This window comes from Aplidium turbinatum, chromosome 1 (assembly GCF_918807975.1).
Source record: "Aplidium turbinatum chromosome 1, kaAplTurb1.1, whole genome shotgun sequence".
In the NCBI taxonomy this organism is placed as follows: domain Eukaryota; kingdom Metazoa; phylum Chordata; class Ascidiacea; order Aplousobranchia; family Polyclinidae; genus Aplidium; species Aplidium turbinatum.
This window is the reverse complement of record NC_137472.1, coordinates 8,336,338-8,362,629: the sequence shown is the minus strand read 5'-3', so window position 1 is coordinate 8,362,629 and position 26,292 is coordinate 8,336,338. Positions and strand designations below refer to the sequence as shown.

The following is a 26,292-nucleotide window of genomic DNA, read 5'->3' as shown; positions in this document are numbered from 1 at the left end:
ATATGATAAGCTTTTGAATATCATTTAAGGTATAAATATACCTTTTTTCTGTGGTAATTTTCTCACCTCACTGATTACAAATAATGACTTTTTTTTCTCAGGAATCAGTTGTAACAGAAGTTGATAATGATAGACAATAAAATATGTGCTCTGCCCATGAAGGTTAGTTGCTTATCAATGTCACTAATTCATGCCATGACTCTCAACCACTGCTTTTGACAGTCAGTTGAAATAAATACAAACTTGCCTTGCATTTTTGAAGAAAAGGTAAAATTAAATAAGCTTAAATTATGAGAGTGATGAGAATGTAATTAAACCAGACATGTGAAAAATGCTTTAATTTCTATTGATAACAGTACCATCTTTTTCTATTGAAATTTTTCTTATATCATATTGTATGATATATATGCAATTTTTTTAGCAACAGCGCATATGCGCAGCAATAGCCCCGTAAAGATTAAAAATAAGGCATGAAATGGCTGTATTTACGGGTGCAACCTAGTTCGTATCTTGAACCATTCGTACAGTCAGTTTGTACCCTGAAAAGATCGAGAAAAAAAATTGAAAAAAGTCGAAGTCGCTGATCACAGTTAATAGCACAAAGCCGAAGTCGCTGATTGGAGTTTTCCCAAACAATTTGAAACAAACTCGAGGGTTAGGGTAACTAGCGGAAACTGCGGTTAGCGAAAACAGCAGAAAAATGTTTGCAGAAACTGCGATCAGCGAGGGTTAGAGTTAAAGCATAGATTACTCTATGGTTAGAGTCAGGGTAAGCGGAAACTGCGGTTAGCAGAAGCTGCGGAAAAATGTTTGTAGAAACTGCGAACAGCGAGGATTAGAGCATAGATTACTCTATGGTTAGAATTAGGGTAAGGGACTAAGGGTTAACGAAAACTGCGGAAAAAATTTTGCGAATCAGCGAGGGTTAGGGTTATAGCATAGATTACTTTATGGTTAGAGTTAGCGGAAACTGTGGGAAAATGTTTGCGGAAACTGCGATCAGCGGACTTTGGTTTTGAGCTATTTTTTCTCTCGACCTTTTCAGGGGGAAAATTTTAAAATGATTGCGGAAACTGCGATCAGCGACTTCGGCTTTTTTTAATTTTTTTTCTTGATCTTTTTAAGGCACGAACTGACGGTCCGAACTGTTCATGGTACGAACTAGGTTGCATCCGTATTTACGGCACTGTAAATGCATAGCCACTTCCTATTTGTTATTGTAGCGCCACATAGCTCAATTAGCAAAATATGAAGTTGAAACGTCACAGTGCTCTTTCATATTCGCAGATATTGCAATTGTTTTGGTGGGATGCAACCTAGTTTGTACCCTGAACAGTTCGTACCCTGAAAAGATTGAGAGAAAAAATTAAAAAAAGCGGAAGTCGCTGATTGCAGTTTCCGCTACTGTAACCCTTACCCTAACCCTCGCTCATCGCAGTTTCCGCAGTTTCGGCTAACCCTAACCATAGACGGGTGCAACCTAGTTCGTACCTTGAACCATTCGTACAGTCAGTTCGTACCCTGAAAAGATTGAGAAAAAAAATTAAAAAAAGCCGAAGTCGCTGATCGCAGTTTAATAGCACAAAGCCGAAGTCGCTGATCGAAGTTTCCCAAAACAATTTGAAACAAACTCGAGGGTTAGGGTTAGCCGAAACTGCAAAACTGCGGAAAAATGTTTGCGGAAACTGCGATCAGCGAGGGTTAGGGTTAGAGCATAGATTACTCTATGGTTAGAGTAAAGGTTAGCGGAAACTGCGGAAAAATGTTTGCGGAAACTGCAATCAGCGAGGGTTAGAGTTAGAGCATAGATTACTCTATGGTTAGGGTAAAGGTTAGCGGAAACTGCGGAAAAATGTTTGCGGAAACTGCGATCAGCGAGGGTTAGGGTTAGAGCATAGAATAGGCCTACTCTATGATTAGAATTGGGGTAAGGGTAAACGGAAACTGCAGAAAATTTTTTGCGGAAACTGCAATCAGCGAGGGTTAGGGTTAGAGCATAGATTACTCTATGGTTAGAGTTAGGGTTAGCAGAAACTGCGGAAAAATGTTTGCGGAAACTGCGATCAGCGGACTTCGGCTTTGAGCTATTTTTTTCTCAATCTTTTCAGGGGGAAAATTTTTAAATGTTTGCGGAAACTGCGATCAGCGACTTCGGCTTTTTTTAATTTTTTTTCTTAATCTTTTCAAGGTACGAACTGACGATCCGAACTGTTTATGGTACGAACTAGGTTGCGCTGACCGCAGTTTCCGCAAACATTTTTCTGCAGTTTCCGCTGGATGCAACCTAGTTCGTACCCTGAACAGTTTGTACCCTCAGTTCGTACCCTAAAAAGATCGAGAGAAAAAATCAAAAAAAAGCGGAAGTCGCTGATTGCAGTTTCCGCAAACATTTTAAAATTTTCCCCCTGAAAAGATCGAGAGAAAGATAGCACAAAGCCGAGGTCGTTGATTGCAGTTTCCGCTAACCCTCACCCTAACGCTAACCCTCGCTGAACACAGTTTCTGCTTACCCTAACTTGGCCCTAACTCTAACCATAAAGTAATGTACCGTATGCTCTCTAACCCTAACCCTCGCTGATCGCAGTTTCCACAAACATTTTTCTGCAGTTTTGCGGTTTCCGGTAACCTTTACCCTAACCATAGAGTAATCTATGCTCTAACCCTAACCCTCGCTGATCGCAGTTTCCGCAAATATTTTTCCACAGTTTCCGCTAACCCTAACCATTGAGTTTGTTTGCGGAAAGCCAAAAAATCCGATCAGCGAGTTTGGCTTTGTGCTGTTAACCTGCGATCAGCGACTTCGGCTTTTTTTAATTTTCTCTTTCGATCTTTTCAGGGTACGAACTAGGTTGCACCCGTTTTGGTGTGCGTTACACAGTTTGCAAGAGACAGACATGCAAAATGATTGACTTTCCTTACTAGTAAATTGTCAGGACCAACTTGCAATTGAACACAAATCTAAATTTAGACATTTTATTGTAAAGCTATGTAGCCGTGTACTTGTACCTAAGTCACCTACCGGTACTTTCTGTACAGAAAGTAGGTGACTTGCAAGTAGTCATATTTCCCTGCAAGAGATAAATCAAACATAAATAATTTGAAAGTTTGACTACATTTTAAGGGCAGATAAAAATGAAGCTGAATTTTGTTTTAAAGGTGACTACAGCCACCAAGACAATATAGTAGGTACCGTACGCCACTTCACTCCAACTTTAGATAATTGTACTGGGTTTGCCTTAAAACTTTGTCCTGCTTAAGTCTGCATCTTTTCAACCAACATCTCAAACTCACAGCACGGTGTGAAATTGCAAAATTGTCACACCAGTAGCGTCGTAAGCTAAACCAAGTATCCAACTCAACAGAAGCTAGAAAGTTCGTTTAAGCTTGACAGCACAAGGCGCGTGGTGTTTCATGACTGGACAATAAGCCTGGAGGAAGTCATGCGAAGCAAACTGAATCTTTTTATTAAATATGGGGAAAGTTTGCAATGGGAGAATGAGGAGGTTTTGGAGTCCCAAAATGCTCTAAGCCAGCGTTTCTCAACCTCGCGAAGGACATTTCATGGGGGGTCGCAAAGATATTCATAAAAGATTTTCGAAATCGCAAAAATTTCCGGATAAATGAAAAATCTTTGCAGCAATCACTTTAGTATAGCCTAGGCCAGTGGTTCCCAACTCATGGGTCGCGACCCAAAGTTGGGTCGCCTGATAATTTTTTTGGATCGCTTGTTTTTCAGGCATATTGTATCTAGTGCGAAAAAAATAACAATAAAAAAAATTTAAAACGTGAAGAGATCGATCACGTGAAGAGATCGATCAAAAAACTGGAAAATATTAACACAAGTCATGAAGCGTTTCACGTCGAGACATCGGAAAGCTTTGTAGCATGATCGTAGTGCAAGAAGTTTTAACAATTTTCGCTTTTATTATTGTTATTATCATTATTAAATGTAAACCCAACAAAAATTTCAGTCTCAAACTTAAATTAACTTGACAAAGTTACGGGATATATATTATAACGTGCACTAGGCCTATATGTCACGAACGCTATGTCGGACAAACTATGACAAAGTTTTCCACACGTTGGACCACGCATAGTCTGGTGTGGTAAAATGCATCAAAGACAAAGCCCCAAGTGCTGTATGGATTTATTGCTTTCTCCACAGAGAGGCCTTTGCTGCAAAAAAGCTGTCTCAAGAGCTGCACGAAGTGTTGAATGATGTGAAGTGTGTAAACTTCATCAAAACAAGTCCACTAAATCGGCATTTGTTTTCGTCTTTGTGGATTCTGATTGTTATCAAGCATTGCTGTTGCACACAGAAGTGCGATAGTTGTCACGAGGTCGTGTCCTGAAGCGAGTTTGTAATTTGCGAGAGGAGATTGCTATCTTCCTGAGGCGACAGAACTGTGTGAGATTAGCCGAGAAGTTTTTGCAAGAAGATTTCAAGGCAAAAGTTGCTTACCTTGCCGATATATTTGACTCTCTGAATTCTCTAAATTTATATATGCAAGGCAACAGTATTACGGTGATTGACCGCGCCGCAAAAGTTTCTGCTTAACACAAAAAAACTCATATTCTGGAAAAGTTATGTCACCAGAGATAAGTACGATATATTTCTTCAGCTAACGCAATATATCTGTGGCAATGTTGATATTAAGCAAACGATATAATTAGACACCTGGAACAGTTTGCCAAAAAGTTTGTGCACTACTATGGAGAATCTCTAACACTTAATAACCAAAATGATTGAATAATTGATCCATTTGTTGGAAAAGATCTGCCTCAATTTTCCATCCATGTTGCAAAACAGTAAATGGACATAACTACAGAAATAGCAAACCGTAGCCTATTTCTTTTGCGTCCTTCAAAGACAAATACCCAAAGATTCTGCAAACATCCACTTTTGGGCTTCCATGTAGGCCTACAAAGTGTATCCTCCAGTTTCACAATTAGGGATTCAAAAACAGATTCTATTTGCAACAACTTGGTTTTGTAAGATTGGACTTAGCGCAATGTGTGGATTGAAAACTGAACAGCAAAACCGGCTAGAAGTTAAAGCCGACATGCCGCTATGCCTAAGCAAAATAACGCTTCGATTTCAAAAATTCACTGACAACAAGCCAGCACAGCTATCTCATTAGTGATTTGATAAACATATTATTTTCGGAAAAAGTTACTGCTTTTGTAGTGCTGTTTGTTTGCAACACAATCTTGTATGGCTTTTAAAATATTACGACAATTTGCTTGGGTCGCAAGATTTTACCGAAGTGAATTTTTTTTTAAATGGGTCGCCTTAAAAACGAGTTGGGAACCACTGTTTTAGCGCATAGCGTCAACGCATCGCCTACTTTTTAATGTATTTTTTTCGCTACAACACGCCAATACCTTTCAGCGCTGCAGTTGAAAGAATGTTTTCAATGGGCAAAGACATATTGAAACCAAAATACAGCAAAATGTCAGATGAACACTTTCAGATGCTTGTGTTTCTTCGTGGAAATTCAAAATAAAACTTGTTTGTTCGAGTGGTTTATATCGTGTGAATGTTTGGCACCTAGCAAACAAAATTAGTTTACGCTAGTGTATGCGCTGACGCTGACTAGTGTATGCCAAGGGCCCCCCCCCACCCGAAATTTTGTGAGAAATTGTTGAATGGTTTGATATGCTTCTAAACAGCTGATATTAGTCCCACAGTGGATTTAACTTATCCCGGGGAGGGGAATTATTTTTTGTTATTGTTAAGGTTGAAATTATCCATCGATTATACATTTTAAAAGCAACATTTGTTGGAGCTGGCTCAGCTGAAACCAACGCTGAGCCAAATGACGTCAGCTGAAACAATCTGAAACCAGAATTGTTTTATAGTTTTTAGTCTTCATCATAATTTCAATCAATTACCATAGGCTATATGTCTGCAAACATACAAATAATCCAATTGGTCATGGACACTGCATACAGAGCTTTAAACCAGATTTCAAGTTTACTTTCCATGCTTAGCAATTTTTATTCCAGCAAAATTTATTGATGAACATGGCTGTTTTAATGTCTATTTTATCATCATCATCATCATTTTCAGCCTGTGAGAGCCCACTGCAGAGCGTAAGCCTTCCCCTTTTCATGCCAATTTACATGATTAGGCCTATGTGCTAGCCTAGTTGGTACCAATTGGTTGTGTTGCATTGTTTGTCAATGTCGTCCCTCCATCTCACTTTTGGTTTTCCTTTCTTTCTTTTGGTTTCTCGTGGTGTAAATGTTGTTAATTTTTTAGTCCATCTATTGTCCTGATATCTTGCTATATGACCTGCCCAGGACCATTTTAGTTTCTTGATTGTGCTTAATATATCTCGTAATTTCGTTTGATTTCTGATCCATTCGGCAGTCTTTTTATCTCGCCATGTTTAACCCATCATGATTCGTTCATGTTCATGTGCATGATTCGTCTATTTTATAGCATATCGTATATGTCGTAGCATCATTGTTCACAGTGGCGTAGCCAAGGGGGGGGGGGGGGGTTGGGGCTACAACCCCCTTGACACGCGTGTGACGTCACGATATTGAGAATGATGCTTTCAGCCTCTATGTCTCTAAAACAAAGTTTGCCTAATTTTAAACAAAACTGCATTAAAAGAGCGAGTTTTGCCTATACCAAACATTCAAACATCTCAGCCAGGAATTAGCAACAAGAAAACACAGAGACTTAGCTTTATTACGGAAAAATGCCGAAGAAAACATGACCTTATCCTTTTGCTATGCCACCGGACAGCACCATTTTACAGGAATATTCATACCCATATTTTTGTTAAAAATGCTCTCAGAATGTACCAAATTCAAAGTAATTTTTCAAAATTTTCTGCGGGAGGCTTCCCAGACCCCGCCGCTGGGTGTCGCCTTTGGCGACCACCCGGTCAGGCTTCGCCCGCCGGTCGTCAAAACCCCCCGAATTCCTGGCTACGCCACTGATTGTTCATATCTGTCTTATCATATTTTTTTCTTTTTAATTCATTTTCAAATTTTTTAGCCCACCCCCAAAAAAAACTCCTAGATCCGCGCCTGATACGGCGTATGGTTTTTTGAACGTTTGCGCTGACGGCGTCAATATTTTTTGCATGCGCGTACATCACTGCCGATTACATAGTTGTGTCGCTTTAGTTTAGAAATATAGTTGTGGTGAGCTAAATTCCGTGAGAGTGGCATTTGTTAACAGGAAGGGTGACCCAAGTTCCGTGAGAACAGAATGTAGGTTTTGAATTTGCAGCGTTGAAATGCATTTTGCAATTCTGATAAGTTTCGGTTAAATGTTGAAATATAAATTGTTGGTTAAAAACATGGTAGGCCTACATGTTACAACCATATACGTTAGTGTAGCAATACAGTTTTCCAAAAACTTAGTTGCTCGGAAAATTCGTCATTTGCAGACTCGAAGACCTACCTACAAATGCGCCTTATGCCTATCAAAAGTCAAAACGCTCCATCGGCTAGGCTATCGTGTCTTTGTAAAACGAAAACCGAGTGTTTTCTAGCTTGCTTCGAATGGACAACCCTGAGAAAGCTCGCCACTTAAAACCAGTGTTGCTAATTGCTATGCTTTTGTCTTCTTGGCAGAGCCTTAAAAAGCACCGCTGGGTTTCCTTTGGTCTAACTCATCGCTAGCTGTGTGGTGAGGTGGCACGGTTCAAGAGGGCGCTAGTTCGACACGGTTCAAGAGCATGCGGCTGTGTCTTTATTAGGACACTTAAAGGCATATCTGAAGATGGCTTCCTTGCCTTCCGTTCACTTAATCTTCAGCCGGGAGACAGCGGATCTCAAAGTTTTTGGTTTACAGTTTTCTCTTATAAAACCAAACACTGTCAATATCTCGCCAAGGATACAGTAACTACAGTACAAAATTTCGCGCTGTCCAGATATGGTTCCAGAAGTGTTTTGAAGGTTTGTTTATTTTTTGGTTTTTAAACGACCGGGGGGCCTCATACTGAAAACCACCAAAATAACGGTGATTAAGATCAAGTTTAACTCTACGTTAAGGCCTTGCACATTCATTCTCACCACACCAACCTGGTTGTGGAGTTTGTCATGTTTCATAAAAAAATTAAAATTTTCATCAACAACTCTTCCCAAACCCTCACTAAGAACAATTTCTTTCCGGGTGATAAAAATTATTAATATTAGTGGTTCCCGCTTAACCACCGCTCCATCCCATTGAAATTAATTATTGATTGAATCTTTATCATCGGACTGGGAAAGCTTCTTGCAGAGCTTAATCCTGGCAGTTTCGCATACTTGCAGAGGCTCTTGAATCACTGACGCAGGCCCGGTCACCGAGATAGACAGAGTGAAGTTTCCGATTGTTGACGTCTTGTTGCCGGGGAACTATTCCATCCATTAGATGCCGCTGAATGGAGAGCAGTGCTTAACGTGCGACCCCGAGAGTCGAACCATGTCTGGCGCGCGTCTGTGCGCAACGACCCTTTCTTTTCGGCGGAAACAAAGTTGTTCTAACTTTAAACAATACAGTTGAAGAACCCAAACAAGATATAGCAACGATACTTTCGTGTCCAGCAGTATCCACACAGGATGTATCCGCTACGGTACACGATCCATTAACACAATTTTGTAATAACACCCGTTAGAATATAAACTAGTAGAGCATTCAGTACTACATTATACCACACTGCATTTTACACAGCAGAAAATATGACAGTTTCAAGATCCACACAATAAAAACTACAGAGCTAAGGTTTGAACGTTGGAAAAAAACTGTTTTTGAAAATAAATATTTAATAAACGTCTTTTGTATTTCTTAAAGTGCAAGAAGATGAAATAGTGTTAGGCCTACGAAGCCCAATGTGAAATATGATTAAAAGCCAATTGTGTCGTCGCAGGTGTAATCAGCACTTTGCACCTACCATCATGTACAAAGCACAAATAGAAAGGGATTGGTATATTGGGGGTTCGGTTCACACACTGGTGCCACAATAATCGGGCTTAAAAATATTTTCTCTCACCAGGAGGTGTACCACCAATGAATAAAATAATAGCCAACTTTTGTGCGGCACCCAGTACACCTCAAAATATTGTATGGGCGAAAACTATTTCGCAGAGCAATTCAGTGATTTACCAATGAAACTGAATTAGTGTTGAAAAAGATGCAGCTGTTAAAGAGTAGGCTATTTTTGGAATTTCTTAACTTGACCGCAATGTTTAGAAAATAACTTGAAACGTAAGTTTTAGAAATTTTTTAGAAAAATATCCATAAATGCTTTGACACTAGACCCTTGAAAAAGCGTAAATAAAGATACAACGATCGGTATAAGACACAACCAATTACGATTTAGAAGCAGCACCGAATAATAAAGGCACAACATTAGCATACCATGAGTTAAAGAGCATCTATACAGAAAGCACAACTTCAATGTAGCCGTGTCACCGGTAAGAACCGGTAAAAGTACCGGTAAGAACCCGTACTCACGTGTAAAGTAGTAGGCAAGAGGCAATGGTGAACAAATATACAACTTGTATCTTGCTCACAACAGATATTTTATGTCATTATTTAGATCGGTCAAAACGATGAAATTGCAGCATTTTAAAAAAACTATAAAACGTTTTCATCACCACTAACCTCTTGAAACATCAGTGCCATAATATAATAACCTGTCCGTCACAGCTTGTTTTATAAACATTGTTGTTAATTCTGTTATATATTGCGTCTTTTGCCTGGAAAGCTAGCTTAGATAAAAAAAAAAAACTAGATAAAAATTTTGATAAAAATAAAATAAATTCATAAGCAACTTTAACAATTATAATTTTAGCATGAAATAAACTCAAGAAAATTTGTTCCACTAGGACAGGATTGAACTTGAAAGCTCGACAGGGGGGTTCAATACATGAAAAAGCGATTTAAAGTTTTCACTCTTCACTCCGTTAGGTGGGTTGACGATAATGCAAATGTTGATGACGTGGTTCAGTTCAGTTTCAGTGGTCTGTTCCTCCGCACCAGCAACTCAAATGTTACGCGGAAAATTTGGTTCTGTTGACTCCGAAGACGATGAATATAAAGGATCCTTCACGACGCGGCAGATTTTGAAGAAGTAGCACCATGGAGGTTTTCTCCGTTTATTTGGGAAGACGATTCCTCAGATGTTGGAGGTGGTGCATCAGTGACGCTCGTTTGGTCATTCGGGGCGTCAGTGGTCTGTTGAGGGTCTTTACTTGTGGCAGACTTTGTCTCATCTTTTGAAGTTGATCCTCCAGGATTGATTCTTGCAGCTTCCTTTTCCTTTCTTTTCCTTTCGTGTGCTTCTAACTCCTCTTCTTCAACATCCAACTTATTCATCAGCTCCTCTAACTTCTTAGCCTGTTAAGAACAAAACGTTGCTTCTGTAAATGAATGACAACATTGCAAAGTCTCTACTATTTCTTTGAATCTTTTCAATGCTGAAGGCTAATCAAGAACAAGATTCAGTGCCTTTTTATTAAGTTTTTACTATGATCTGACAGGACATCGAAGGCGGCTCAGATGCAAACGCGCGCTCATGCACACACTCACGGCTTACCCAACGCATGCTGATGATTCCACAAATCGATGAGGAAACATTGTAATTTACAATATCCGTTAACGATATGTAATATTATTATATATATATAGGTAATAATATCATGGTATGACTCTTGTAGCCAAAATAAAATTTAATTTCAAATCGAATGAAATCAAAATGAAATTGACTTTGCGTTGTGTAAACGACTAAAGTATGTGACTTTTGGTATCTAATATTGAAAATTTTAAAATCAAATTTTTCTTAAAAAGGATGGCGACAGTTTGCTTTGGTAAACATATGTGGCAACGTTTATGCGTTATTGATAAAATCCTGTTCAAATTTAGTTTTTACAACCTGAACAAACCGATTCTACGAACTGATAAGTTACTAAAGCAAGAAAGAAAAAAGTGCATGATGAATGTCCGTACCTTGAGCCAAAATTGCTAAATTGAACAGAAAGTTCAGTTCAGTTTATTGTTGAAACTGAAAATACCAAATATATAGTAAGTTATGTTAAGTTTTTTTTTAAATGTTTTTGCCTGTGAGAAGTCCTTAGGTCAGTCAATGAAACTGTCGTCCTCCATCAACAAGCCAAGAAATCGCAATCCTACCTTTCTCTCCTCGTTCGCTTGTATCAGGTTAAACAAGTGTTCGGTGAGATCTTCTTTCATCGCTGTCTTGTGATGAAGCTCGACCTTCGAAGCAATGTACTCCGCTTCGGCGCGTTCAAAGCGCTTTCTGTGACGACATAATGAGGGTGCAATTATATGTACCTACAGTGGATTATGTACATTTTCAGCTAATCTACCAATTACCCAAATTATTTAATTATTAAGCAGATTGAGTTTCAATCATCTATCAAACGGTTATCGGTAAAGATCCGCGGTTGGCGCATCGAATCCTTAGCATAAAGTCTTACGCTTAACAACATTTATTGAGGGTTCAACAAAAAACAAAGATTTGGTTTATTTAAATGGGTTTCTAATGATCGAAGCAGCATCATAGCCTACTGTAGAGATCATCCGCATGACAACTTTACCAATTGATTATGTAAAGATATTAATTGTATTTACATGATGTCACACCTACAGAAAACCGTAAAGCGGAGGTGCACAAGCTGCCGCCGTAAATACAAATTTATGCTATACTCCTGGACGCTGTACATGACGAGAGAGATAATGTTCAGTAAAAGTAAGCAAAAATATACCGGCAATGCATGACGATTGAGAATGTTCATCCACTCTATTACTTACTGGGCTTGGCTGAACTCCATACAAGCCTCGTCAATCTTATCACGAAGTACAGAGACATCCATGTTCAACAGTTGGTCGAGTTTTGTCAGCTCGACTTGGATCTTTAACAATTTGCTGGACTCAGCTGATGCTCTTTTCTTTCTGCGAAAAAAAAAGTTGTAAAAGCCTTCAAGTGGGATTCTTGCTGATGACACCAACTATGGTTTCAAAAGCACGTGTTGAAATAAACAGACCCTAGAGCAGTGTTTCTTAACCTTTTTTTTAGCGCTCGTACCCTTTGAGCTTTTATGAACTTTTCTTGTACCCCCTGTCTACAATGGGAGCAAATAAAATTGTAATAATAGGAATTAAACTCAGTGATTTATAACTTACGTGTTGAATGTATGCATTAAAAATAGTCTTGTAAGTTCAACAATATTTATCAGTCAATCTACTAACGGCTTTTTTGTTGCTGCTTTTCGTCAATGATCATGTTGAAACGAAGTTCTTTCTTTGAGATAGACACACGCATATCATCTCTTGAATTAAAACGATTGCCCGACTTAGTTTTGATGTTTTGATGAAAGAAACAGGCCCTAGAACCCTAATGATGTAAATAGTTGTTAAGTGTTGAGGCATAACTACCGCTCAGCGATCTCCTTAGTCAGCATCGCTTTCTTCCGCCGGTTCTTTTCCTCCATTAGTTTTTGTCTTTGGTGGACATCTTCCAACTTTAACTTCTCTTTCCTATGTACATACATTTCACGATCATGGAGTGGTAATATATTTCTACAGTACACAAATCACCGGAAAAGTATGATGTGATGATGTACAGTACATATTTACAAGAGTTCCCATGTTAAAATTTTGCCATAAGAATGTTAAATTTCAACCTAAGCACTAAGCAGTCGCAAACATTTTTTCAATAGTAACAAAGAGTGTAAAACTAACAAGGACAACTGGACCATACACATTGTTAATAGACATTAAACCTCCAATGCAACTCTTGGAACATTAATTGGGTGTCTGCCTTGATAAAAAAATAAAGCTTAACTGAGGTAAGAACTAATCCCGTCAGTACAGTTTAGGATAAAACAATCACGTCAGTTGTTGATACAATCACAGAACGCATTGAAGTCAACATAAACTTTGCATTATAATGTTGACCAATCAACTTACTTCTGTACAGATGCGTCATCAACTACAAAAGTGTCCTCCTGCTCAGAACTGAGAGCTGATGCATTTGAAGCAAGAGGTGGAGGTGTGGACTGAGCTGCAACCTTTGATAGAGCAGGTTCATCAGGTGATTTGTTCCTATTGGCTGATGATGGTATTGGTCGGGACAACATTGCACCAGAAGAAACATCACTTGCTGAAGCTCGTGCTTTTCTCGCAGCTGGTCGTTTTCCCTAGTTTGTTAAACAAATATTGCAACTAGCAATTATATTGCTTGCAAACTACCACAAATGTTACTTCCCACCAAACCATAATGAAGCTTTTGTGTTGGAATTAGGATATGTTTGCATGATGCCATTTTTTGTGTCGCTCTTAGAATAGTATATTCACTCTTCCATTCTGTCACTAATTCATCGTTGTATTCAAAAAATGCATAAATTGCACAATAGCGAGCCTGAGAACAGAAAGGGCAGTGGTGAAAACAGGGGGGGCCGGGGGTGGGTGAAATGAAAATTTGTTTGCTACATTCAATCAAATTTATTCTTCATCCAGCAGACACATTGAAAAAATCAGCCTTGACAAAATTAATAACTAACATTTGGTATTGAATGAAATGGAGACAGCAAAAAGACCACAATGGGTTATTAAGTCAGCCGCCACCTATTAATGGAGATGAGGAAACCTATAGACTTACGTGTAAGAGTAATTCGAGTAAGATGGTATGGGCATAGGCTAAGGGAAAGAGGGAGCGAGATATATTTTTCAGACAGGCATTGAATTAAAAGTATGATGGGAAGAGGAAAGAATATTAAAAAAAAACATAGAAAAGAAATGAGGCATACAAGGTCAGACTGAAGATGCAATAGACAGAAAAAGATAATAAAAGAAGGAAAAAATAAGGGAAGTCAACCGTTGCGAGCAGGCCTCGAAACAACTATTTTTTCCGGCGGCCAAACGTGTCCGACTGAAGCAAGCTGTTCGGCGGCCAATCACAAGCACATGGCGGCCATCGAAACTTCGACATTGCTGTGAACGTTTATTACGAAACAATTGTATCAAAACATGTAAAACGAGAAGCGAAAAATATACTAGAATAGTCTATCACGACCGCATTGTTTCATTTGTTGTGATGTAACAATGCCAAAACTAGCGATAAAGCGAGCAACAAGATACGCACGTCGCACGCTGTTACAGTAATTCACGTTAAATAACTCACGGGTAGAAAAGTAAGTTAATTTTGGGTTGATTCAACGTTCGAGTCAACACAGATCGATTTAATTTTCCGGCAGGTTACGGTATACTGCGTAACAACAATGCCCAATAAGAAATTTACGTTTGTTTTACATTAATTCGAAATCTAGCAACGTTGAATTATCATAAAATAACGTTAATTGCTCAACCAGGTAACCTACCGGTAACAAATTGATAGCTCCCTGCGAGAAGATTGCCTCGATTTACGTATACACTAACATAATTTCGGCACAATTGCGATACTGCGAACAACACAGAGTCTGTTTGATAGAACTAGCTGTCAGAATCGGAATCACCAGATGCTGTATCGGAACACGAGGTTGAGTGCCATCACCAGAATCGGACACATCAAGAGGCTCGTCGCTTGGCTGTAAATCTACAGCGTCTTCGCCGTTCGCAATCAAGCGTCCATGTTTTGCGGCTTTCGGGCTTTGATACCAATCCACATGCCTCTTTCGCAGAGCTCCATCAGGGTGTTGACTAAGGAACAAATCTATGGCTGTGCTATAACGACTGGGAGGAATGTCTAACCCTAACCTTACAAGCGCTCGTGTGGCCTCGGCATTTTTATTGCTGACGCTAAGTTCGAAGACTGAATATATCGCATCAATAAAGTGTATTGTGATGTCACTTGCATCCTGCTTATCGTCAGACATCAGCTGCTTGGTCAATCAATAATGTTAACAATTCAAGCATAGACAGTGTGTATTGTGATTTATCGGGTGCTTTGACTGCTTTCTAACCCTTTGTGATTATAAGTGACAAAGTACTTTATTCACAAGGGCGCTTGCGTATAATTTTCTCGGAACTTCATGGCGGACAAATGCGGCCAACGGAAGGGCGAGACCCGGCGGACAAAATGTCGGTTTTTGTAGGTTAATCGCTGCCATGGCCGCCTTCAGTTTCGAGGCTTGGCAAGATATACCGGTATGTAAGTATGGTATATGTTATCGGCTGTCAGAATTCGTGATGTGTTTTACAGAGATCATTAAAGGTAGAAAGTCTGATTGCCACAGTTTGAAACAATCCTATAATTGTACAACATGCTATGGGATGATCGCTGACCATGCACAGTGCTGTGCTACTCAGTGTTAGAATAAAATTTATTTGCGAAGCACAACACTAGCTTAATTTGTCAGAACAACACAACATTCAATGTTGATCAAAAATCATACCATGACTGATGGTTTTGCTTTGTTTATTGATGTTGTCATATTTTTCCCTGTGACTGGTTTTAAGATTTTCGGCCCTTGATCACCTTTGTTAGGATTTGATCCACTCTGTATCTTCTGAAGATCTGCTTCTGTGAATCCCTCCCAATCAGCCATTATCGTTATTCAAGTTAATGTTTAGCTCACAGAAACAGAGATATCTTAAACATTGATACACATCAACAGATAGTGAGAATCAACAACAAACCAAGTCTAATCCATAAATATATACGATTTGAAGAACAATTTAAATAAAAATCAATACTCTAAAATTGACAAGCCTACAGTAGACCGTTTAAATTTTTGGAATTTTTATTTGTGCACACCCCTTCAATCTTTGAATTTGGCTAAAATAAAACTTCCTGGTAAATTTTGGGTGAGTCCACCAACATTTAGTGGCCTGTCACAGTGTTTTTATGTTCTCATAATTGGGTCATTCCATATCAAAACAGCCAATATGAAGATATCTTGTGTTTGTGATATGGTACCTCTAATATTTTGCTGAAAAGTTGTCATACTATGCCTTAGGCTGCTAAACGAAAGAATCCTAAGTTTTAGATCAATATCTCAAACGGTTTTCCCATGGTGGCCATTTGAATTTCGAGCGCTACCCATATTTTTGATGCAGTGGCTATTTGACCGGCGCCGGTCTTTGAATCTGAAACACTATTTGACCGTCATTATACAGTCACTTTTTCTCTTTCAAAGCAAAAGACGAGAAGCGCGTATATATATAAGTTCTAAATCCAACCATTTTATTCAACTCGATACGTGGCGCGTGCGATACTTCGCTGGCTCATATTCTAAAGGGACTGAGTTCGATACTCTCCGGAAGCGTTTTTTTTTTAAACTAAATTAAATTTTTTACTAAATTTTAATTACTTAAATTTTACTAAACTAAATTTTTTAACTAAAGTGCACTTTTGTAATCAATTTTTAATTTGAGTTGCATTACATTTACATACCATTACCGTTTTTTTAAAAGAAGCATTGTATATATATTATATAACTAACTTGTTGAGAGCAAAAATTTAATGCTTCGTTCGGCTAAAACAGTCACATCAATTAATCAATCATTTTATTTTTTGTCATTAACGCGTCCGGGACGAAAAAGATACTAACTACAAAAATCGATATAGACCTATCAGCACGTTAATGAACGGGAAAAGGTGGCAAAACCTTGAAAGGTTTAAAATGTGCCTGAATGAAAAATTATGTAGTAGGCTATAGTTAGCACGGCCACAAACGGAAAATTACCCAGAGAAATTCTTAAATTCCAGCAAATAGGGCATAGGCAACTCAAATTAAAAATTGACTGCAAAAATGCACTTCGAGTCAAAATTTAGTTAAAAAATAAATAAATAAAAAAAAAGGAACGCTTTCGGGTAGTATCGAACTCAGTCCCTCTAGAATATGAGCCGGCGAAGTATCGCACGCGCCACGTATTGGGTTGAATAAAATGTTTGGATTTAGAACTTACTGTATATATATACGCGCTTCTCGTCTTTTGCTTTGAAAAAGAAAAAAAAGTGACTGTATAATGACGGTCAAATTTTGTTTCAGATTCAAAGATTGGCGCCGGTCAAATAGCCACTGCCTATTTTTGACTTGGGGGGGGGGGGGGGTAGCGAATTGCAATGTCAGCCATTTTCAGAGCTTCATAACTTTTATTGTAATTGTGGTAGAAGACTAAAAATTGCTATGCTAGTTCATTATAAACTATACTACACAATTCAATAGTAAAAAACAACATCTCTAGATGCATAAGTGTTAGGTGGGTCATCAAGATCCTGTTTTTTGCCTCATATAAGTGTTTTTTTTTCACTTTTCAAATGCTTCTACCACCCAAACCAATCAAAATATTTCTCTAAAACTTAATTGTTTGTAATGTTTGGAAACTTTTCTTCTGCCAACTTGAATTTGGGAGTTGTAGTTCCATTAGTCATATAGTTATACAGCATGGCGATCTGTATACACAGGCCTTGACAACGTACGAACTGGAGGGCTGACTGAAGGCCGATGTATTTTCAATTTAAGCTAACTTCACTTTATATTCCTTTTAAATGATAACTTAAACAATTTAAATTGCCAAAGTGTGATGATCACTGAATCCCAAATCACTGCAAAACTCCTAACTAAAATTATGTTGACAAAATGAGAAATGACAATATTTTCCGAAATACTGGTGTTGCCAGACGGTTTTTGGATTTCCAATAAAAGTGCCAAATACTATTCCGTTATTTGAATGGTAAAAACAGTACAAAAGTAACTCAAACTCTCACAAAATATAGACAAAGACTCTATTTATCAACCAATACTCAAACTATCAACTTATACACGCGATTTTGGCTACTAACAGATCGGCCTTCAGTCAAATTTTAAGCTGCACGTTGCCATGGCCTCTGTATAAAGGTCGGCATGTTATACAGTACAGGCCAGTGGTTCTTAACCTTTACTAACTTACCGAACCCTTACGCTAATCTGCAAGCTTTTGTTGAACCCCAAATTTTCGCTAAATCACAAAAACAAAAATCTACCATATTTAATAGTAATACATTACTGCATCAATGAGACTTCTGTTGTTGTTTTTCAGAGACTAATAGTGAGTTTCGAGGCAGGCCCGCAACCAGCAAATATTTTCGGGGGGGGGGGGGGCATTTAATTTTTATCAAAGAACAAACATTAAAATGATGCATTGTGACATTTTTATTTTAATGTCCATGCCCAATGATAGAGTGTGTGGCACTACCATGTTACGGTTCAGTGTCACTGGTCATAACTTATGTCAATCACGTTTTTGTTTAGTATCGTAGGCTACAGCATTAAAGGAAACTAGCCTTTGTAACCTTTTCTCATTTAGCTATGACTACCCAAGAAAGAAAATTACGATAATACAGTAATGTGTTCAGTGGATTACAAAAAAAATACAACATCTGTAGGCTACGAACTGCATTGGCACGACGGGAGTTAATCAATAACATATATTTACATCAACATAAACAAACAGATACATAGCCTATGAATAAACTCAACACGGTAATTACAAATTACAATCCTGAAACATTTTGTTGGCTCAACAAGTTTTTATGTTTGTAGGCCCAAAGAAGTTGACTTTGCAAATGCAAAATGACATTTTAGTTTAGAGCATAATGTCTAACTTTCTACTTGATTTGGCAAGTTTGTTTTACACCAATTCCGCGCTTGGAATTTGAGCACAGTCTCTATATTAAAACAGCACAGTCTATATTAAAACACTATCTCTATATTGAAACAGTCTAGGTCAATTTCCATTGGCAACAAGTGCCTTCCTTTAAACTAACCAGTGCCTAATATTCCTGGCAGAAAAGTTTATCAACTAACCAGCCTTTCAACAACCTATGTTTTGGTCTTCTGCTGAAGAAGCCAAAATTCAATTCCTTATAATTTGAACTTACATCATCTTTTAACTACTTGTAGTCATGCTAACCCAAGCCTCAGAAAAGTAAACTAAACGAATTTTACTAGATAAATACTGTAACTAACATCCTAAACATTCTACATTAGTTAAAAACAAGTCTGCAACCACAATATCTTGCACAATTTCACCATTGATAGCAGACAATATGCCTGTATTTGCATACCTTTGGTGCTTTGCTTTCATAATATACTATACCAACACTAGGGGCGCTGCTTCACGAGCGACGACAACTGCCTTTTTCGTTAGCCTTCCAGACTAGTAATGTAGAGACTGTGATTTGAGTACGATGGATTTGCATGAGAGCTAGTCCAGAAAGCCTGTCCTGCCCCATAGTTCCAACCAGCGTAGCCTACTTTCGGTTTCGATAGTCTACACTCTACAGTTTGGCTGCATGTGTACGACGTACGTCTATTCATAGTACATTTCATACTGCATAGAACGCTTAAAATTTTTTTAAAAAATTTCAGGAGGGGCAAATGCCCCCAATGCCCTCCCCCTGGTTGCGGGCTTGATTCGAGGCTTTGTCTCAAAAACAGCAATAATCATGTCATTTTCGCATGTAAGCCGGTTTCGTTTTTTTGCTTTAACATCCACCAGAATAGAAAACGCATGCTCGCATAAATAAGTGATTACGAATAGGGTTGCAAAATTCCCGGGAATTTTCAGAGCCGAAACTTTCCATGGGAATTTTGGGAATTAACGGGAATTTTGGGGAATTTTCGGAAACATTCAAGACAATCTCAATTTGATGTTGAAACAGGAAAATAATGGTTTTATACTGTTTAGAATAAAAGTACAATGTATAACTAAAATTGTTGTGTGCGACGCGAACACAACAGGTGCGGTAGTTAATTGCGCCGGTGACGTCACGATTTTCCTAATCCACCCGGCAGGACTGAGCAACTGTTAAAGCACGCCAACTTGAAGAAATCACTCGGTTTCCAATGACTGCTTCGCAGCAATGAAGTTTATACGGTTTTTCTGTCAAGAAATAACACAACATAAGACACTAGTCACAATTCAGCAAGCATAACAGTCGAACTGATAAACGTACCAAATTTGTTGACAAACAGTTCTCAATCCACTGTACGGTACACAAGTTCCACAGGTTGGCCAATGACGCACTGAATAAATAAATTCGCGATGTTACCTTACACAATTAGTACGTAGGCTACCCTACCGTACAACCATTACGCTAGACCAACATTAAAAACAAAGAAACGTGGCAGTTCACTTGGCCTAGTTAAGATCAGTTTACGAGAATTAATTTCCATTAGGCTGACAAATTATTGGTCAATAATTCAGTAGTGAACATGAATCCACAATTCACGACACAAATCAATCAATCACACAATTCAGAATAACAAACATACCGGTAGTATGACCGGATCAGTAATGCCAAATGATGCACTTGTACGCGAAGGATTCTATAGTGATTGACTCTGCAATATTTAAGTTTGAAGTATTAGCCTAACAACAATTTACGCACATCAGAGATACGTTACGTTTGTTTACGGTAGACAGTCAACATTCAGTTATACAAAACATTATTACATCACAAGTACGCTCACCAGTAAGTTGAACTTTGAGATAGCAAGCTGCAAATATGGAATTCAGCCTACACGCAAATAAGTATTACCATAGCAGTTGTCAAACTTAAGTCCTGTAGAAGTACATAACAGAGAAGCAGCTAACAAAGCATAAACATCAATCAATCAACTTTCAGTCACAAACTACAGTAACTAACAAGTTCGGCTAGCTGGCAAACTAGCAGCAAAAACGAAAACGTCTCGAAAGTTCCATAGACAATCTCGTGGTGAGTGTTGCCATTTGCAAAGAGCGATAACATAACAATGAAGGGGAAACGACGCTAGGTGGCGAATACACAAATTAACGGGAGTAATGCGGTAAAACGAAAGGCAGGCCTGTTGAAAATCTAACACTCCCGGGCCAAAGAAGGGCCAAACTGGCTCGTTCTTTTCATGAATAAAAGTTTTTCAACAGTCTATTGTCATGTAACAGTTCAGTCTCTTCCTCATCGCTCTGATCTTCCAGCAAAATCTCAACGGTGTCTATTGGTGTCTCATCTTCATCTGGATCATCTTCTTCTCTTTGGACAATTACACAAAGTTTGGATATTGGTCTCTTCAGAGATCCGGTTGCAGTCTTCACTTCTACGGAACGAACAACGCCGTGACGATCAGGAAATGTTTCAATTACTCTGCCTAGTGGCCATCGTTGTCTGGGAGCAGAGTCATCAATCAAAAGGACGATATCTCCTCTTCGGATATTCTCCTTTCTGTGAAGCCATTTTGCTCTTGACATCACAGATCGTGGGTATTCCTTAACCCACTGCTTCCAAAAGGTGTCTGCCAGAAACTGCACATGGCGGTATCGATCACTTGGTCGGTAGCCATCTCTGTCGCAGCTTAACATTGGCGGTAAATTCGATGAAGAATTCAACTTCAACAAGTGGTTAGGTGTCAGGGGTAAGTCGCCATCAACTTCCAGTTTCACATCGGTGAGTGGTCTTGAATTGACGATGTCTTCTACTTCAAGAAGTAATGTGTGCAATGTGTCATCATCGAGTGGTTGTTTTGGTAAGATGTTCATAAGAATTTGACGTACTGTGCGAATCATTCTCTCCCAGGCTCCGCCCATATGGCTTGCTGTTGGGGGGTTGAATGACCATTCTACACCTTGTTGTCGAAGGCTCTGGTGGATCTGGTTCTGATTCCACTCATCGATGGCTTGCTTCAAGATTCTTTCACAACCCACAAAGTTGGTTCCATTGTCAGAGAAGATTTTCTTGATGGGGCCTCTGCGAGCTATGAAACGCCGTAGGGCATTTATGAATGCGCCAGTTGTCAGGTCTGGTGCCACTTCCATGTGAATGGCTCTAGTTGTGAGACATGTGAAAAGGCAGCCGTATCTCTTAATGTCACTTCGTCTGTTTCGGACATTTAGCGGCCCAAAAAAGTCAACGCCAGTCTGTGAGAATGGTGGCTGTGACATTTGTAACCTTGCTTCTGGCAGTTCTGCCATGAGCTGTTGTCTAGGTTTTGCGGTCCTTCGTCGGCAAGGCAGGCATCTTGCAAGTACCCTTTTAACCGCAACTTTGGCATTAACTATCCAGTATTTTCGGTTAATATTGTTCAGTGTATGGCTTTCACCCATGTGCTTCGATTCGTTAGTATGACAATGTTCAATTATCAAGTCCGTTAAGTGGCGCTCTGGAGCTATGATAGCAGGATGTCGCGTTTCGAACGGTAAGTCGGATCTGTCGATTCTTCCGCCAACACGTAGAACATCTTTCATTAGGACAGGGCTGAGTTTTTCGAGTGGGATCCTCTTGGCTTTGGGCATGTTTGGATGTTTTCCTTTGGATAGAGATTTGATCCAGGCTGGAAAACTCTGACGCTGCTCGTATTTGATTAACTCAATTTCTGCCTCATCAAGTTCTGGCACACTGATTGGTCCTTTCAGTGTAATCTGGGTTTCGTTCTTCATGCGCATCAGTAAGTACGATTTGAATCTCAGGAACCAGGCTACTGATAGTTTCAGTCGGCGCAGAGATGAGAAGTAGGAGATTAGCCTGTTTGTTCCTTGGCTTTCAGTTGTAGAAATGGTAAAGGTTTCGATTTTCCTCTTTGGTTTGTAAGCAGCAAAGATATCTTCAAATTGTGGTTGCTGAGCGGTTTGATTGGGCCATTCTTCTGGGGGTTTTCTCAGTAAATCTGGGCCATTGAGCCACATCCCAGAATTCAACAAGGCTTTGGCCGTCATGCCCCTTGAAGCTTGGTCAGCAAGGTTCTGCTTCGTGTCACGGACAAGAAAATTTGAAATGTCAGATTCAGCACCGAAATTGCCTAAGCCTTTCTCCTTCGGACGAGTACCTCTAAGCAACCAGCCTAAGGGTGTCCTGACTGCATCAGGTCCTTGCTTCGGGTTAGGTGCAAAGCGGCTTTCAATGCATCGGTGGGCGACAGCATGATCATTTCCGATCAACAGTGTAACTGTACCATGGTCCAGTTGCTTCAAGTCAATGCCTTGGAGGTGCTTGTGCGTTTGCAGATACTCCGGAGAAGGCGCTGGAGTTGGCTTGGTAGGTATCTTGTCAACGACGATCACATCTGTCAGTTCTTGCACTTCGCCGCCAACTACTGGTAGAACTTTCAACGCTACAGTTGAAGAACTGAAGGAATATGGTCCACTCGAAGACAGTGTTTGCACCTGGAAGTCACCAGATGGCTCAGGTTTCAGTTCAAGCATCTCTACAAGTTTTTGTTCACAAAAGGTGCGGTTTGAACCAGAATCTAGGAGAGCATAAGTATGTATTACCTTTCCTTCTCCTGTCACACGTACGGGAACGATGTCCAAGTAAGTTGCCGAGTTGCTTGTTCTGGAATGGAAGGTTTCTACAACTTCATTTGTGTTCCTTTCTGATGGTCTTCTTACGGGATCATCTGGCTGGCTATCATTTCTTTTATTAGCAATGGGATTAGGGTTTCGTCTCTGGATTTGTTCTCCAGTTGTGACCAGATACCGATGTAAAAGAGAATGATGTGATGAGCTTCCGCATTCAGTGCATTTACCTCGGCTTCTGCAGTCGGCACGTATGTGATCTGGTCCAAGACAGTTTAAGCACAATTTGTTGTTCCTTACAAATTGCTCACGTTCAGTGACGGATTTGGCTTTGAACTCTTTGCAGTGTTGCAAATAATGTGTATTATCGCACAGGATACATTGTATGAGTCGCTTGTTGCCAATTCGGAGCTGTCCGGATCGTTCAGTAGGTTTTGTCACTACGTTAAACAGTGAAGCCTTTTGTTTCCCTTTGGTGTCAGGCTTGTTAAGTTTGTCGACATTTGATGAAAAAAGTTTCACGCCATAGATTGAATTGGCAATCCTAGATTCGTTCGTTATGAAGTCAGCAAAATGTTGGAATCCAGCCACTTTTCCAGTGTCGTCATTGATTTTCAGAGCTTCAATTACCCACTTTTCTTTCAGAGACGCTGGCAGCTTATTTGCAAGGCAGGTGATAAACTGCACGGTATCCAAGTTCGAAGCTTCGGTGTTTGAGCTCAATGATGAACAACATCTTTTCAACAGGACGGACAACTTCTCCAATTGTTCGGGTTCGTGGTGAGAAATTCTGGTAACAGCTCTCAAGCGTTCCTCGCAAGCATGCGCAATAACGTGTGGTTGGCCATACCTCCGTTTTAATTCTTCCCACGCTTCATCATAGCAGTTGTGACCTTCGCTGCTATCGGCAAGGTGCCTTATTTGTTCACAGACTGCATCACAGCAGTGCTGCATGAGGTAAGACATCTTCCTGTCGGGTGTCAACCAATCAGAAATATGGGACTTAAAACGGTGCCAGAAAGCCCAGAAATCGAGTGGGTCACCAAAGAATTTCTTAACATCTGGTTTAGGTAGAAGTCGTTCTGAAAGATCAGGTTGTCGGCTAGTATAATAACAAGGGTAATTTACCTTTTGGTCTGGCATTCTTGCAGATGTTGCAGTTGGTTCCTGTTTGTGCCGCTCATCACCGTGACGCAGAGGTTCCAGGTGTGTGTCTTTGTGAGTGAAGGTTTGCTGTGGCAATCGTACGGGTGTCATTGATCCAATATTGATAACCGAAGAAGAATCATCTTGCCAGAGTGCGGCTTCAGTTTCAGCAGCTTTAATTTGACGCAGGTCTTCAGCTTCGGCTCTCTCACGTTCAAAGCGAGCTTTATCCTGCTCCAACCGAGCTTTCTCTTGTTCCATGCGAACTAGTTCTTCTTCCTCTCGTCGCCTGGCATCATTCTGTTCTTTTGTCAAACGAGCTAGTTCCAATTTGGCATGTGCTTCACGTTGACGCAAACTATACATTGTACTCGATGACCGAATGCTTCCGGATTTGGAGCGATGGGAATGAGTACGCAAGGACGAGTGATGTGAGCGTAGTGGAGGAGTTTTAGTGTCTGTCCTCTCGCATTCCGAGAACCACTGTTTGACTCTATCAGCAAATTCTTCTTTACCTTGAATGTAATCTCGTTTAGTTGAAAGGCCTCCTGGAATTTGTTCATTCTCAGGGACATCGACACAAAGCGCCATTAAAGAGGCATAATTTTTGTCAATTTCTAACAGGATAGTCTGCACTTCTGTGAGGTTTTCACGTTTGCTCATCAGTTGTTCACCACGCTTGTAGCTGTCTCTCAAAGTATCAGCTGCTTGTTGAATAGCTTCGGCTTTGGAATCCATAGCTGTGTATGCAAATCCGCTTCGTAACAGCATAAGCTAACTTCAGCAAATGAGAGATGTCACGTAACACTGATGGGAACTAGGTAAGTAAACGCAAATTTGATCGTCAGGTTGGTGAAGATCAGCAGTTCGGTTCAATTGACGAAATCAGCTTCAGTTCAAAGATGGTCAAGCTTTAATGTCAAATTTGAAAAACGCTGTTGTGTGCGACGCGAACACAACAGGTGCGGTAGTTAATTGCGCCGGTGACGTCACGGTTTTCCTAATCCACCCGGCAGGACTGAGCAACTGTTAAAGCACGCCAACTTGAAGAAATCACTCGGTTTCCAATGACTGCTTCGCAGCAATGAAGTTTATACGGTTTTTCTGTCAAGAAATAACACAACATAAGACACTAGTCACAATTCAGCAAGCATAACAGTCGAACTGATAAACGTACCAAATTTGTTGACAAACAGTTCTCAATCCACTGTACGGTACACAAGTTCCACAGGTTGGCCAATGACGCACTGAATAAATAAATTCGCGATGTTACCTTACACAATTAGTACGTAGGCTACCGTACCGTACAACCATTACGCTAGACCAACATTAAAAACAAAGAAACGTGGCAGTTCACTTGGCCTAGTTAAGATCAGTTTACGAGAATTAATTTCCATTAGGCTGACAAATTATTGGTCAATAATTCAGTAGTGAACATGAATCCACAATTCACGACACAAATCAATCAATCACACAATTCAGAATAACAAACATACCGGTAGTATGACCGGATCAGTAATGCCAAATGATGCACTTGTACGCGAAGGATTCTATAGTGATTGACTCTGCAATATTTAAGTTTGAAGTATTAGCCTAACAACAATTTACGCACATCAGAGATACGTTACGTTTGTTTACGGTAGACAGTCAACATTCAGTTATACAAAACATTATTACATCACAAGTACGCTCACCAGTAAGTTGAACTTTGAGATAGCAAGCTGCAAATATGGAATTCAGCCTACACGCAAATAAGTATTACCATAGCAGTTGTCAAACTTAAGTCCTGTAGAAGTACATAACAGAGAAGCAGCTAACAAAGCATAAACATCAATCAATCAACTTTCAGTCACAAACTACAGTAACTAACAAGTTCGGCTAGCTGGCAAACTAGCAGCAAAAACGAAAACGTCTCGAAAGTTCCA

General features: G+C 39.6%; 2 protein-coding genes across 2 annotated transcripts; both read right to left on the bottom strand.

Annotated features, from left to right (window-relative positions):
• Positions 1–7,913: 7,913 nt before the first annotated feature.
• Positions 7,914–15,555, bottom strand: LOC145771288 (RAB6-interacting golgin-like). Its single transcript, XM_082583029.1, has 6 exons — positions 15,364–15,555; positions 12,941–13,170; positions 12,407–12,508; positions 11,783–11,923; positions 11,141–11,267; positions 7,914–10,348 (listed from the first exon to the last, which is right to left on the bottom strand). The coding sequence occupies exons 1-6, from the start codon at positions 15,514–15,516 to the stop codon at positions 10,058–10,060; spliced, it is 1,044 nt and encodes a 347-aa protein (XP_082439155.1). The 5' UTR covers positions 15,517–15,555; the 3' UTR covers positions 7,914–10,057.
• A 5,281-nt stretch (positions 15,556–20,836) lies between these two features.
• Positions 20,837–25,105, bottom strand: LOC145771872 (uncharacterized). The gene has a single exon (XM_082583659.1). It carries the CDS (start codon positions 25,103–25,105, stop codon positions 20,837–20,839), a length of 4,269 nt encoding a protein of 1,422 aa, XP_082439785.1.
• Positions 25,106–26,292: the final 1,187 nt, after the last annotated feature.